Source organism: Macrobrachium nipponense, chromosome 18 (assembly GCF_015104395.2).
Source record: "Macrobrachium nipponense isolate FS-2020 chromosome 18, ASM1510439v2, whole genome shotgun sequence".
In the NCBI taxonomy this organism is placed as follows: domain Eukaryota; kingdom Metazoa; phylum Arthropoda; class Malacostraca; order Decapoda; family Palaemonidae; genus Macrobrachium; species Macrobrachium nipponense.
In genome coordinates, this window is record NC_087211.1 from 20,695,638 (window position 1) to 20,712,337 (window position 16,700).

The 16,700-nt window shown below is 41.2% G+C and overlaps 1 protein-coding gene across 4 annotated transcripts in view; it reads right to left on the reverse strand.

Annotated features, from left to right (window-relative positions):
* Nucleotides 1-16,700, reverse strand: part of LOC135196911 (protein arginine N-methyltransferase 6-like) — a 137,024-nt gene that overhangs the window by 19,263 nt on the left and 101,061 nt on the right. For all 4 annotated transcript variants that reach the window (XM_064223728.1, XM_064223727.1, XM_064223729.1 and 1 more), the window contains exon 5: nucleotides 6,531-6,696. In XM_064223728.1, the coding sequence (XP_064079798.1) occupies nucleotides 6,531-6,696 (166 nt within the window). The remainder of the gene's footprint in view (nucleotides 1-6,530; nucleotides 6,697-16,700) is intronic.

A 16,700-nucleotide genomic window follows, 5' to 3' on the forward strand; every position in this document is an offset into this window, starting at 1 on the left:
AAAGCATAGGGCCCTGAACTGGTATGTCCTTCCCTGAACCACGAATCTTAGGTTCTTCCTCGAGTCTATGTGAATTGGAATGTGGAAGTACGTGTCCTGTAGGTCTATGGAAGCCATCCAATCTCCTTGATGAAGTGCTGACAAAACCGACTGGGTGGTCTCCATCGAAAATTTTGTCTTGCTCACAAATTTGTTCAGGGCACTGACATCCAATACTGGTCTCCACCCTCCCGAAGCTTTCGGGACAATGAACAGGCGATTGTAAAAGCCTGGGGTGTTCTGATCTTTTACCAGCTCTATCACTCTTTTTTCTAATAGAGCCGACAGTTCCTTTCTCAACGCGCAACATTTCTCTAAGTTTGACGAGTAAGCTGTCAAAACTATCGGTACCTTTGACAGAGGAGGATGTTTTACAAACGGAATCGAATATCCTTCCTTCAGTACCGATACTGTCCATGGATCTGCTCCTCTTCGTTCCCAAACTTGCCAGAACTCCTGGAGTCTGGCTCCGACTGGTGTGTGAAGGATTCTCTGCTCATTTCTTAGAAGTTGTTGTCTTATTGGGCTTAGGACCGAACCTAACTCTAGGCCTCGATCTCTGCAATCCTCTTGTTGGTGCTCTGCCCCGAAAGGGCTTCTCCTGCTCGGCAACTAGCACTGGGTGTACACTCGAAGTCGTCGTGCCTTTCGGCTTCTTAGCCGACTGAGCTAAAAGGTCTTGAGTTGCTTTCTGGACCAGAGAGGCAGAAATTTCAGACACTAAATCCTTAGGAAAAAGGTTACACTTATCAAGTGGAGCGAACATAAGCACTGACTTCTGGGTTCTTGTTACTCCCTTAGATGTAAATGCACACCAAAGCTGACGTTTCTTGAGGATCCCCACAGTTAATAAAAAGCGATTTCAGTCGCTCCAACCCTTATTCCTTTATCAATACAGGACATCACATTGGAGAAGTCACTAAAATGTTCTGACAGGTTAAAAGTCTTTGCCTTTCTTCCCAAGGCACCAATCGACCAATCCAAGAAGCTTATTACTTCCATAAGACTGAAAACCACCTTCAGCAAATGATCTAATTCGCAACTCGTAAAGAAAATCTTCGCTGAATTCAAAGCAGAACGTCTGGACGAGTCCACTAGGCTGGAGAAGTCTCCATGGGAGGAGGCAGCGCCTCCCAGGGAGAAGGCTTCCCCAGTTTTGTACCAAACTCTGCTCTTAGTTAAAAGTCTCGAAGGAGGGAAACAAAACACGGTCCTACCTTGCTCCCTCTTTTCTCGCAACCACTCATCCATCTTTTTCAACACCTTTTTAGCTGAAATCGACAAAACCAGCTTAATGAAAGTCGAAGAATCTGGTTTAGTATCCCTAGCATACTGGGATTCAGGTGAGGCAGGAGTGGGCTGCGGCGAAAAAGATTCTGGAAAGTTATCTAGGAAAAAGTTGAGTAATTGTTTGTATGCCGACGACCGAGTCTCCTTCTCGCCTTCTACTGCTTCTCCTTCTGACACTCCTGCTGATAAATTGTCCTCCGCTTGTTCTTGATCCACTGGACAGTCTAACTCCTGCTCCACCAACTGCAGTGGCTCTTGAGACTCCTCCGGTAAAGTTCTAATTAAAGAAGGCGTAGAAGTAAGAAGTGGTTGCTGCTTCTTACCAACTACCCCCAAAATATTCTCTAATTTTTTATTCATCTCTACTAAGAATTTATTAGAATGCCCTGAAGCACCCAAAACTTGACTTGGTTTTGTAAACTCTCTCTGTTCCAAGTCAATCAAGTCAGGCATATGGCGCCTGGCGCCTGATACTACCATATCAAAGCGCTTGGCCGAGTCCGAATCCGTGCGTCTAGTAGCTTGGCGTTTAGCGGCTGCTTCTTGAGAAGCCAGGCGCTTTGGCGTCTGGTGTAACGCGCTTGTCGTGTCATCAGGCTGGCGCTTCTCTACTGGCGTAAGCTCCTTCTCTCGTCTAGGTACATCAGACTGGCGCTTATCAGTCACCTCGCGACTGGAAGACTTATGCTTCCTCCTCTTCTTCAACATCGGTCTCTCTACTTCCTCAGAAGTCAAAGAGAACGATTCCGGTGCCTCCCAAAAACTACACGACGGCTCTTCCACAGAAGCCGCGATCTTCTTCTTGGGAATTGCGGCTGGCGAAACTTGTCTCGTTCTCTTTAGTGGACGAGATTCGTCCTTAAACCTCCAACCTCTGCGAGGCGAATCGTTTGCGCTCGAAGAAGACGAAAGACACTTCTGCGATACTCCTTGAACACCTTTATAGCATTGCTCTCCTGCCTCAGCCGAACTTGCGGCAGAATCGCCTGAGGGGACGACTGCTCGGATGTCAACTCCGCTCGTCTCCCTTCGGCTTTCGGCATGCCTCCTCCCAATGTCCGGGGAGTTTGGCAGGGGCCCAGGCCTAGGAGAACGAGAGGACCGAACAGCCGCCTCCTCCACTGCACTATCACTTAACACAACACTTTTCTTATTCTTATCTAGCATCAAAGAATGCACAGATTCTCCTAATTTATCCATTGCTGCCATAAGCACGCTAAATTTTAAATCCATCTGTTCCCGTAAGCTGGCAACGGTGTCGGGTTCGGGAACAACGGTGTCAGGGTCAGGTAATATGTGAGGCGGATCTGGGTTAGACATAGAACAAGGAAAATCCTGACTCTCTAATTCCTGAGAAGCTAAGGAAGAAGTCCTAGATGAAGCTTTCCTTAATTTATCTTTTTCTAGCTTTCACATATAACTCTCTAACTCCTTCCAGCCTTTATCAGTCAAATCCTTACATTCATCACGTTACACTTTTGCTACAGTTCTGACCTCTGCAATTAACGCACAAAGTGTGCGGGTCTAACCTAGCTTTAAGTAACCTGGTTTTGCAACCCTTGCTGCAAACCCTAAAGTGAGATCCCGAATCTGACATTATAAATTTAAACCCTGATGAAAATCACACAATTGTTGCCTATCTGGCTAAATAAAGATAAATAGCAACTGCCGAAAGCCAAATCACAAAGAGTACAACACCAAATCGATGAATATCCGTCGTGAAAACACAAAGAAATTCCACCAAACAAAACCGGTTTTCCGGTTGCGACGGCAGAAAAATTCTGAGGTTTAGTTGTGGTAGTTCTACATTCCCCGGTAGAGGGAGGGGGTATGGGAATCACCTAACCAGTCAATTAGCACTGCTGCGAAACTCGAAATTCTGCCGTGACGTCAGAGACTACAGCTATATGTAACTACCAGGTAAGTTGCATACATAAAAATGTGTTTTGTCATGAAAATATACTTAGTGCGTATGCATGAAACATACATGTATGTGTATTGTGTGCCGCAGACAAAAATACGTACCCTGCTAAGTAAACGTATTTTAGATATGGTCTGCATACTTGTGGTATCATCCTAAAACACTTTATGTACATACATATCATATTTAGAAATCATCTTTAAACATTTATAAAATGTACAGTCTGCACAATGCGTACCCAACTGACCCAACACGTACGTAGGTAAGTGCAATAATCTCTCGCATGTTTTTTTTTGCCTGTGCAGTATACACTACTACAGACAAAGATTTATTCTTTAAAATGGCCTCTAAACATTCCGCTTCTCCTATGGCTCCTGGTAAAGAGCCTAAGGCATCAGAGACCCTTACAATTAATGAGTGCTAAGGAGAAAATAGCCATGATAGTCATGTTAAGAGAGGGGTCATGGAGTAGCAGCAGCCCATTACTGCGTGACTGAAACTGCAGTCGCCTGCATTGAGACTGAACATGAGCAGGGCAAAATACTTGTGGAAGCCATTCTTGGACAAGATCTCGCCTTCCTCTTTAGTAATGTTATCCCATCAACAGACCAGGCCTTTGAGAAATTTTGTGGGCTCTACAATTTGATTAGGGATGTCAGGGAGGTACAGACAACAGTCAAGGCATGGGATAGAAATAAAGAAAGGGCCACAACTTTCATCAATACTACAAATGCCATCTTCACTTGTTTGTACAATTGTGCAATAACCTCAAGATGGTGGTGCCTCCTGAAATCCCTGACAAAGCGCCTCCTGAAGGTGACGAGGTGCCCTAAGAGGATCTGTAACTCCTCTACTTTGTGGTGCAGTCTATCTTAATTGTCATTCATCAGGCTGCCAATAATTATAGATATGTTCTACAGAGAACCCCGTGAATGGGCGAGTCCTCCTGCAAATATCTTTTAGATAGGTTCCACAGAAAAATCCGCGAATGTGTAAGTCTGCAAATCTAGAGAACGCGAATACAGGGGCCCCACTGTTTATCATTGAAGAAGTAAAACATTAAAATATCATAACATAAATGTTTCAGTATATCCCAAACAATATTTCAAATTGCTAACAAAGGAACAAGATGTAGCTGGTCCCTCTCTCTTCGAAGGGGAAACACTACCACAGACAGAGACGGAGCAGCATTATACAAAAACAGCCGATGACAAAGCAGTAGGAATAGGCCTGGAAACACATCTACTGCAAGTTGGATCTGTCCCAGAGGAAGTGAGAACCCGGGAATCCTGGAGGGCTTGGACAAATACGTTGACTCTCACTTGACTTCTTAAGCTGGATAGGAGAATACATATATGAAACAACAGTGCAAGCTTAGGTTAAAAACCATCTTTGGAAGAGAGAGCAAAGCAAAACGTCTCCTATCCAAGGCGATAGAAGAAAAACTGATGCATCACATTTCTAACCAATTTCCAGCTGGAGCCAGAAGATTTATCTTATTGTTAAGACCAAAGGTTTGTTCTGCGTATAAACATATAATCATAGTCAACTAAACTTGTAATGAAATACGGTACAATAAATTTCATTACAATAAGACAAAGCAAACAATGCAGCAAAAATAGTACGTACCTCCGTTGCCTTGTTAAATTCCTGAAATTGTTTATTTTCTAGTTTTTTATGTTTACGGTACAGTAAGAGAGAGAGAGAGAGAGAGAGAGAGAGAGAGAGAGAGAGAGAGAGAGAGAGAGAGAGAGAGAGAGAGAGAGAGAGAGAGAGAGAGAGAATGTCATTACAGAAATTTCTTTTGCTATGATAATGACTGCAATAATGTATTTTTAAATAAATTTGAGGAAGATGGCAAGGACTAACCACAAAACGAGAAAACCTAAAACTTACTGTAGTATACCATATATATTCGCGTATCATGTGACTTTTGAAGACCAAATTTTTGAGCTAATTTTAAGGGGGTTGCATCAAACAAGAGATATAAAATTAGAGTATGTAATAATCACATGTTAATACTGTATGATAAAATACAGACATAATGAATATACATCTTTTCCATGGATCTTTTAAATTTACCTTGCGCTTTAATTCACTGTATCCAATAATATTGTATGTATTTTCATATTACTATTTGTCTGTATTTCAAAATACAATCAAAGCAATCAATGTTTTTGTTTGGAAATCAGTTGAGGGCAATTGCGAATAAGTTTACTTTGCTGTATTGAACTCAAATCAGAGCAAATTTCTTGCTTCTAGTTAGCGCAAACAAATCTCAAGATACTCTTTTTATATGGGACAAGGTTATTTTATGTTATACGAAGTGTTTTCATGTCCAAATATCACTTGAATACGTATCGTTGTAAACAAAATTTTGTTATCATTTCGCTGGTAATGTCATTGATGGCATGTTTAGCTATTGGTGAACATTTGATGTCAGCTGTAGTGGTCATCTTACAAAGATGACACTTATAAATTTGCTGAGGCTGTGTCCCCGACAAAAACTTTTCAGTCAGCTGTCCAACATACACTGCTACTGCTGGCTGAGTGTTAAACTCACTACAATTAATGTTTTTATATCTTTCATGTGTGCTTATCCTTTTTCCATTTATGGGTTTCTTCTAAAAATGGTTAAAGTATGCTGGTCAGGGGCCATATTATCATACATATAGCCCAGATTATGAGGGTTAAATATATTAAAAAAGCAGAAGGTTAGCGAAAATGAGAAATTCATTCCAAGAGCTTACTAGGAAACATGTCTTAGCTGGTCAGCAAAAATCAACTTGAAAACCAACCACCCCCCAACTCCCAGGAAAAAAAAACTATTAGTATACTGGAATAAAACCTAAAAGCAGACATTGCAAGAACTAAATTCTCAGGCAATCGTGTTAATTAGTACTCAGTTAACTGTATGTTGCAATGCCTAACAAAACAAACAAAACCAGTGACTCAGATGCAACTTTTGAATCTAGTTATACAAATACCTCACAAAGACACTTCTGAACTATACTGTGTTAACAGCATGCAATCACAAGCCAGTGTCAAAATGTACTTTGACTTCCTTTCCAATTAACTTATTGTTGATAACTTTAGGTTCAGTATGCTGAACAAAATAATTATACAACAGACTAAAATATGATTAATATTACAAAATAACTATACAAGACTAAAATATGATTAATATTACATAAAAAAAATTTTCTTCAAATTTTAGGCTAAATTTATTGTATTACCCTACTATCACATGCAAAGTCAGTAGGTTAAGTAAGACACTTACCTTTGTATCTAGCAACAGCATGATCAGCAAGAAGAGACATATCCAAGTTATATACATGGTTGAGGGAGACCCAAAAATCATATGTTCCCTCCTCATACTTTGTAATCCACTGAGCTTCTCCGAGAGCCATGAACAACATAGCTCTTTCAGGAAACATCTTGCCACCCTGTTAGAAAAAATTGAAATATAGATACAGTTGACAAATGTAGATTTACATACATACTATAATATATATATATATTATATATATATAAATATATATATATATATATATACTTATATTTATATTATATATATATATATATCATACATATAGATATATATATATATATATATATCATATATATTATATATATATAAATATATTATCTATCTATCTATATATCTATCTATATATGTCTATATATTTATATATAAAAATTTAATATATATTAATATTATATATATATATATATATATATGTATATTATATATTTATAATAATATTATATTCTATATATATATATAAGCTATATATATATAGCTATATTATATATATATATATAGCTATATATATATATATATATATATATATATATAATATTATATATATATATATATATATATATTATATATGAAATAACTTGATCACGAAGTATATAAAACGTGATGCTATGTATAAATAAAGGTTTTTTGCCACGAAGGAAAAAATGAAAAAGAGAGATAGCTTTTTCATTTTTTCCTTCGTGGCAAAAAACCTTTATATATATATATATATATATATATATATATATATATATATATATATATATATATATATATATATATATAATGCAATTATTGAAAAACAAAATAAATCTTTTCTTACTAATCTATTACTGAAAGTAGGCCTTTTTGTGCACATGAAATCATCCCAGATGCTTTAGTCCCTCTTCCAAGGTAAGAAACTGGGAGGGTCTAATGGAGCTAAGTGTGTCATTATGTGTTGTCTGATCCATCAGGTGTGAGGCTATTTTAGGCACTTTTGTAATATTCTGCTTTTCCATTATAAATTTCTGTTCTTGAATAGTACTCAATTACTTGTTACTATAGGTAAATATGTATAATTTCCAATACTCAATTTTTCCTTGTGCAATGAGATCCATTCTTCCTTTCACTAATCACCTTTTCAGTTTTATTGTGATTTATTAAACCTTTTTTAATAAATGTGTATTGGCATTCGTTTTCCATAATTATTACCAAGTATAAGCATGTTTATGCTGTAATCTAACAGTGTTCTGTAGGAATGAATGTCTTTTGCTTCAATCTAACAATGTTCTATGGTAATAAAATGTCTTTTACTTTAACTAACAGTGTTCTATAGTAATAAATGTCTTTTACTGTAATCTACCAATTTTACAAAAAGATTAAAAGACCCGTAAAAACACACAACAAAACCATACATTTCAATTAAATATCTTCTGCAATCCTGATCAGTTTTGCTATTGCTATAACATAAGCTTTATGTTTGTGATTACAGGCAGTCCCCGGTTATCAACCGGAGTACCGTTCTGACAGCTTGATAAGTTAAAAGCTCCAATAACCAAAAATTGGCTATTTTCGGTGCTTATCGGCACCAACAACCTGTTAATGGCGCCTCTGTTGTGACAACCTCTCGTCCGTAGTGGATAACCTACTAAGTAAACTAGAGGTATTGGATGGTGAATGACCAAACCAACGTATGCTACTGGCTTTCATGTTTATGTCTGTGAGAGTGGACAATTATCATACAAACAAATTTACTGATGTTGACCAACACTTTCTTGGCTGTGCCTGTGAGAGTGGACAAGAAACAACTACACATACACAACTAATGATGCTATCATCTTCGGGCATTACGTTAGGAAACAAGCCACATAACTCTCTTTTCTTGTCAGCATAAGTAGGTACAGGTTTGCAAACATATTTCTAGAAACAGTTCACTCTAAGATATCTAGCTGAATTTTAATTTCTAAATAATTATTTCAAATTGAATGTAAAATTCCTTGTTTGCAAAAATCTGTCGAGTCTCTCTGTGTATTTAGCTGAAGGATGAGATAGGCAGAGTCTCAGACAGTCTATCAGAAGAGACTGAAGATTTGGGAACCACTCCTTATGTGCCCACTATGGAATCACCCAAGTCATGCATGAATTCACAGCTACGTGGAATTTTGCCAAAAACTCTTTGAAAAGCATAGAGGTCTAGATAAAACCAATCAACAGCATTGCATCTACTGCCCAAGATCATGGATTCTGAACCTGCAAGCAGTATATACCATCAGGTGACTACTGAATCTTTTGGCTAAAAGATCTAGATAGGGAGAGTCACTACTACACAGATCTTCCAGACTTGTGGGGGCACGCTGGTCTAATGGCATAAAGTTGGTGATTTATGGCACGTAACATGCCAAGTTTCAGTTATCGGCACCACTGACTGAAACTTGGTGCCGTAAGCATCATAAATCGCTGATTTCTGGTTAATGGCGGTTTCCCCTTATGAGCATCCCTGCTGATAACTGGGGACTGCCTGTACTTCTTCAACTAACCTAGTTTTGCAGCCATCTGCACAACACCTTACTCCAGATGCGCTTGAATCTGACATATTAAAGCAAAAAAAAGGCAGCAAATTAGACAAAATAAGCTAAGCTAATTTTGACAAACATCACCAATATCCAGAAAGCCAATAAACCATCCAAATGACAATGAAGAAGGTCTGTAGAACTACCAATGTTTCTTGGGAGCCAGAAGAAATCCAACTGAGAGGAGTGACATCGTCATACCTGTTTATTTGAAGCGGTCGGTAACTGGTTACCTACATTTGCAATGACAGCGCCACTGCAAAAATTTGAAGTTTGGTCTGACACACGGAGGAATCCTACAACTGAACAATTGCTTAGGAATACCCTGAATAAAAACCCAAACTTAAATAAGGCCCATAGGAGACAGAGAGAGAGAGTTAGTTGTGTACTTGACTTCAAGGAGAGAATCATAGACTGGGCTACAGTAGCAACTGCTAACATAGGCTAGGCTTATTGCTAAGGGACACATGCTAAAATCCTAATAAATGGAGTAAAAATAGGGTTGAACATTACTTAAGTATGTACAGTATTTTGCCTTTTTAGAGTCATATTTCTTCCGTCGGATCGGCGTTGTAACCCTAGAACATGTGTTGTAAGCCTGGAAATATAATTTACTGGGGTGTTTTTGTAGGGCTTGGAATGGATTAGGCATTTTACATGTAAAATGCGGTTCAAGATACGAAAAGCCCATGATACGAAGGCCGCCTCGGAACGGATTAATTTCGTATGTCGAGGTACCACTGTATCATTACTACTGATACTTTTTGCATTATCGTTTACTTTTTTAAACTTAACTAGAAGATGGGATAGATTAAGAGATGGAGGGAAAAGGGTTAGCCTAACTATAAAATGGAATACATAAAGAGGGGGAAAAGAGGTTAGCCTATTGTTAAATTTTGTTCTCGTAAATTTAACTCGTATGATACGTGAAATACATGATAAAATAATTTTTTGTGGCTGAAAATTTGGGGGTCCCATGATATGCGAGATCGCGTGTTATGCGAGTATATACAGTACTTATTTTTAGGACATAACTAAATCGGTGGCTCACATGATGCCTATGAATGATGAACACTCACAAATTACTTTTAATGCAATTGTTTAACCCTTTAACGCCTATTGGACGTATTAAACGTCGATATAAATTGTCTGTTGGGTGCCGATTGGACGTATGGTACGTCGATATATAAAAGTTTTTTAAAATTCACGGAAAAATAGTTATAGGCCTACTAGGTGAAAACTTTTGAATCAGCGCCTTGGGGGATGCTGGGAGCTTACAGATCAAGGCGTTGTTTTATTTACAATCGTCACCCAGGCGCGCAAGTGCGAATTTCTTTCTTCTCGCACTAAAAGTATCAGCGACACATCTCAGAAATTATTTCGTCACTTTGACATAATTTTTGCACCATTTTATATTAGCCGTTGCATGGAGTGTTATACATGAAAATGTGTGCAACTTCATTTAGAATACAACAAAAAACCAATCATGGTTGTAGCTTTTATCAGTTTTTAAATATTCTCATATAAATAACAATAAGTGCCAAAATTTCAACCTTCGGTCAACTTTGACTCTACCGAAATGGTAAAAAAACGCAATTGTAAGCTAAAATTCTTATATTCTAGTAATATTCAATCATTTACCTTCATTTCGCAATAAATTGGAATTCTCTAGCACAATATTTTGATTTATGGTGAATTTATGAAAAAAACTTTTTCCTTAAGTCCACACGGTAACTCTTCCGAAAAAAATGAAGTTTTTATGTTAAAACAAAGTTTAATGTATACTTACCTGGCAGGTATATATAATTGAATGCCCACCCTCCTCCCCTCAGGAGACAGGGTTCAGAGAAAAATCTGGCCCAAGTGGGAAACGGTTCCTGGCGCTAGCGCCACGGTAACGGGGTGGTGGTATCCTGAACTACTAATAGGTTACTAGCGTTTGCCGCGAGTTTTGAAAATTACTGCCAGGTGGAACAGAGAATATAGCTATATATATACCTGCCAGGTAAGTATACATTAAACTTTGTTTTAACATAAAAACTTCATTTTAATGTATGACACTTACCTGGCAGGTATATATATAGCTGATTGACACATTTGGAGGTGGGTCAAAGACAGCAACATTGTTAGAGTATAAAAAATTAAAATTATTAATTTACTCTAGGTTCCTTACCTGCTAAGGTAGCTGACTTCATAGGTCCTGCCTCTCAGTCTGCTTGAACCTTAAGAGCTCTCAACAAGGAAGTGTCCTGTATGTTGAAGAAGCTAAGACTGGAACTGACAACTGGGCGTGACCAATGTGTTGACAGAACCCTACAGCCCTCTTATGCCACGGCATTCAAGCTTAGTAATAGATCAAGTCCTGAACTACACACACACACCACACCAATATAATACAAACCAGACTGATAAAAGTAAACACACTTTTCTCAGACGACCAATAAACACAAACACCATCACCTGATAAAATACTAGCTTAAAAGAAGGTTATGGGGTGGTAACTCCTTTGCCCAATACTGTACCCGAGGACACGTATGGACCTAGCGTCTGACAATTATCAAAGGTTGTCTGAATATCCCTCAGATAATGAGACGCAAATATTGAATTCGTTCTCCAAAAGGTATATTCAATAATTTCTTTGAGGGCTAAATTCTTTTTAAACGCCAATGAAGTCGCCACTGCCCTGACTTCATGAGCCTTCACTTTCAAGATACCGAAGCTCTGTTCTTGACACAACATGTGAGCTTCTCTAATTAACTCTCTCATAAAGAAAGCTAGAGCGTTCTTTGTCCTGGATCTACTGGGGTCTTTGACTGAGCACCAAAGAGCATCATAATTCCCTCTGATATCTCTTGTTCTTTCAATGTAAAACCGTAATGCTCTCACTGGGCAGAGAACTCTTTCTTGCTCATGTCCCACTAACTCAGATAAACCTACGACATCAAAGGATCTTGGCCAAGGATTCGCAGGGTTCTCATTCTTGGCCAAGAAACCTTCCTGGAATGAACACACTGCATTACCATGTCTCCATCCCACTTTCTTTGAAATGGCCTGAAGCTCACTAGCTCTTTTAGCCGTTGCCAAAGCGACTAAAAAGATAGTCTTCTTAGACACATCTCTCAGAGAGGCTTTCTCTAAAGGCTCAAATTTACTAGAGGTTAGATGCCTCAAGACAACATCGAGGTTCCAAGCAGGAGGCCTGCATTGCGACTATTTCTTAGTACCAAATGACCTAATTAGATCTCTAAGGTCCAAATTATTAGAGATATCAAGATCTCTGTGTCTAAACACTGAGGTCAACATACTCTTATAGCCTTTGATTGTAGACACTGACAATCCTAAGTCCTTCCTTAAGTATAGGAGGAAGTCTGCGATTTGGGTCACAGAGGTACTGGATGAAGACACTTTCCTCTTCCTACACCACTTACGGAAATTTTCCCACTTCGACTGATATACTGCGATTGTGGAGGTTCTTCTGGCTCTAGCCACTGCACTGGCCACCTCTCTAGAATATCCCCTCGCTCTGACAAGACTTTCGATAGTCTGAACGCAGTCAGACCCAGAGCGAGGGTATTCTTGTGAAATCTGTCGAAGTGGGGTTGTCTGAGTAAATCTACTCTTAGAGGAAGAGTTCTTGGTGTATCTATTGTCCATTCCAGTACCTCTGTGAACCAACTTTGGGCCGGCCAAAACGGAGCGTTTAAGGTCATCCTCGTTCCTTGGCTCTCCCTGAATTTCTTCATAACTTTCCCCAGTACTTTGAATGGAGGAAAAGCGTAAACGTCTAGGTTTGTCCAATCCATCAGGAAGGCATCGACCCCCACTGCTTCCTGATCTGGAACCGGAGAGCAATAGGTTGGTAATCTTTTTGTTCTGGATGTCGCAAAAAGATCTACTACCGGATGGCCCCACAACTTCCACAGGCTCTGACATACCTCCAGGTGCAACGTCCACTCTGTCGGTAGAAGTTGTCCTCTTCTGCTCAACAGGTCCGCTCCCACATTCTTCTCCCCCTGGATGAACCTGGTGAGCAGAACGACATTTTCCTCTTCCGCCGAAAGTAGGACTTCCTTTGCCAGCATGTAGAGGGGAAAAGAATGAGTCCCTCCTTGTTTGCGGATGTATGCCAGAGCCGTGGTGTTGTCCGAGTTGATCTGCACTGTCTTGTCTCGAATCAACTCTCTGAAGTGCTTCAAGGCCAAGAAAATCACCATCAGTTCCTTCCTGTTATGTGCCAACTTGTTTCTTCCTCGTTCCAAAGACCCGACACCTCCTGAGGGCCTAATGTCGCTCCCCAACCTACGTCCGACGCGTCGGAAAACAAGATGAGGTTTGGGTTCTTCCGTTGAAGCGACATCACTTCTGCTAACCTGCCTGGGGTTAGCCACCAATTTAATTCCTCCTTCACTTTGGCAGGAATTAGAAACTGGAAGGAATCCGGTTGCGATTTTCTTGGCCATGAATCTTTCAGGAAAAACTATAGAGGTCTCATGTGCAGTCTTCCTAGAGAAATGAACCTCTCTAGCAAAGAGAGTGTGCCCAGTAGACTCATCCACTCTCTTGCTGAGCATCGGTTTTTCTCTAGGAAGTCCTGCGCCTTCCGAATGCATAGGGCTTGCCTTTCGGGGGACGGAAAAACCCGAAAAGTCGCTGACGATATCTGAATCCCCAAATAAACTATCTGTTGCTTGGGATTCAACTGCGACTTTCCCAGGTTTACCACAAGACCTAGGTCTTTTGCTAAGTCCAACGTTTGTTTCAGGTCCTCCAGACATTGACTTCTCGATTGGGATCTTATCAACCAGTCGTCTAAATAAAATGACATTCTGATCCCTCTTAGATGCAGCCATCTTGCTACATTGGACATCATCCTCGTGAACACTTGGGGGGCTGTGCAAAGGCCGAAGCACAGGGCCTTGAATTGAAAGACCCTGTTCTGAATCACGAACCTTAGATACTTCCTGCTTCCTGGATGAATCGGAATATGGAAGTATGCGTCTAGTAAGTCCAGGGTAACCATCCAGTGCCCTGGACGTACCGCTGCCAGTACTGAATCGTTCGTCTCCATAGTGAATTTGGTCTTTTCCACGAAAACATTCAGTTGACTTACGTCCAGCACTGGTCTCCATCCTCCTGAGGACTTTGCAACCAGGAATAGCCGGTTGTAAAATCCCGGAGATTCGTGATCCAGAACAGGTTCTATGGCTCCTTTCTCTAGCATGGAAGAGACTTGCTCCCACAGAGCCTTTTTCTTCACTAAATCGTTATAATTTGCCCCCAGGGCTGTCGGAGATGTTGCAAGAGGAGGTTTCTTTAAGAAGGGAATTTTGTACCCTTCCCGAGCTACGTTGACGGCCCAGGGATCTGCCTTCATGTTCTGCCAAACTTCCCAAAATTCTTGAAGTCTGGCTCCTACTGCTGTCTGGAGGACTGAGTTCTCATTGTTTAGAGGTGGTTTTGGCTCCTCTTTTCGCTGGTACTCTCTTGCCTCTAAAGCCGGGTCATGCAAAAGTTCTGCCTCGAAAGGGCTGTTGAGAAGGCCTTGTTTGAGGGCTAAATTCTTTTGGAGTTTTCTTCACCAACTTGGATGGTAAAAACCTCCTTACCGATGAAGAGAGCAAATCTTGAGTGGCCTTCTGAGAAAGCGCCAGAGCTATATCCTTAATAACCTCTGACAGATACAGTTGGTTTGAAAGGGGAGAGAACATCAACTCTGATTTCTGTGCGTTGGAAACGCCTTTAGAAGCGAATGAGCACAAAAGCGACCTCTTCTTCAAAACTCCTGCAGCGAACAATGAAGCCAGTTCATTTGCTCCATCTCTGAGAGCCTTGTCCATGCAGGACATAATGCTCTTAGCCACTTCCATATCTTGTGCATTTTCGTCTTCTAAGGAATTCACCAACGCTCCCAATGACCAATCTAGAAAATTGAAGACTTCGAAAATCCTAAAAATTCCTTTAAAAAGATGGTCAAACTCGGACGAAGTCCACCAGACCTTGGCAGACTGCAACGCCTGTCTGCGCGAACTGTCCACTATACTGGAGAAGTCCCACTGGGAGGAGGCAGGTACTCCCAGGCCAAGACTTTCTCCAGTAGCGTACCATACCCCAGACTTAGATGCTACCTTGGCTGGGGGAAAAGCGAAGGAAGATTTCCCCGCTTCTTTCTTGTCCTTCAGCCAGTTATTCACTCGTTGCAGCGCCTTCTTGGCCGAAATCGACAGAGTCATCTTGAGAAAAGAGGACTTCTTAGGAGTCTTAGTCTTAGAAAACTGAGACAGGGGAGATAAAGGCACCGTAGGCTGAAATTCCCCTTCAAAAATAGACAGCAGACGTGAAGTAAGGATCTTGTAATCCGAAGACGGTTCGACATTCTTCTCTTCAACAAAGTCCACTTCTTCTGCAGATCACTATCGTTGTGATGCTTTGCTGATGGATTAACGTCCTGCCGCCTGCGTCCTGCCGTCTGCGTTCTACAACCACAGAAGAATCGATGTGCTGCCGTTTGCGTCCTGCGTCCATCGTAGACACGTCTTGCAGATCACTATCGTTGTGATGCTTTGCTGATGGATTAACGTCCTGCCGCCTGCGTCCTGCCGTCTGCGTTCTACAACCACAGAAGAATCGATGTGCTGCCGTTTGCGTCCTGCGTCCATCGTAGACACGTCTGCTTCCTGCCGCCTGCGTCCTGCGTCCACCAGCGGTTCCGCGTCCTGACGTTTGCGTCCTGTTTCTTCCGAAACAATCTTCTTCTTCCTGCGTCCTGGAACACTACGCGATCGCCCGTCTTCGTAGAGCCCGTGCGTCCTAAATCCTCGGCGCGCAAACACTTGTCTTCCGTCTTCTTGGAAGACTTAACGGGAAGGAAATCGTCCTTACGCCTTGCAGGTCCTTGCAAATGAGCATCCCATGAATCGACGAGAACTGCAAGCTTAGACTGCATTTCTCTTAAGAAATCCTTCGTACTATCTTCCTGACGAACAGCCGTAGGAGGAGGAGAAAGACGAGAAGGACTAGGACGCAAAGGAGAGCGATCCTGGACTCTACCCGAAGGAGAGAGAAGAGGAGAGGACAAGCAAGAGGACTGGGGGGAGTCTCTTGACGAAATCCAGGAACGTACAGGCCGTACCGAGTCTTCTTTCGAACGCACAATCTTCTTCCTCTTGGTCGGAACCATGTCCTCGTCGTCCGAGGAAGACAAAACCTCCGGGCTGCTCCAAGCTTCACGATAGTGAGCACGTCTATCTTGAGTAGTTGATGTCCTTAACGTCCTCTTGAGGGGGCGAGACACTACCGAGTACCGATGTTCGCGCTCTGATGTCGAACCATCAGAGGACGCACACTTCCCAGTTACGCCTTTTCTGCGGTGAACTGCAACAGCCTGGGATCTTACAACAGGACTGTCCGAAGGGGCGCCTGACCGTGGTAAAACCTCTCTCGCCTCCCTTCGACTGTCGACATGCCTTCTCCCTTGGGTCTGGGAGCTTGACAGAGGTCTAGGTCTAGGAGCACGAGAGAGACGATCAGACGCCCCCTCCACTACACTTTCACTGACATCAAAAGCACTCACTTTATCCGTAAGACTCTGTATTTG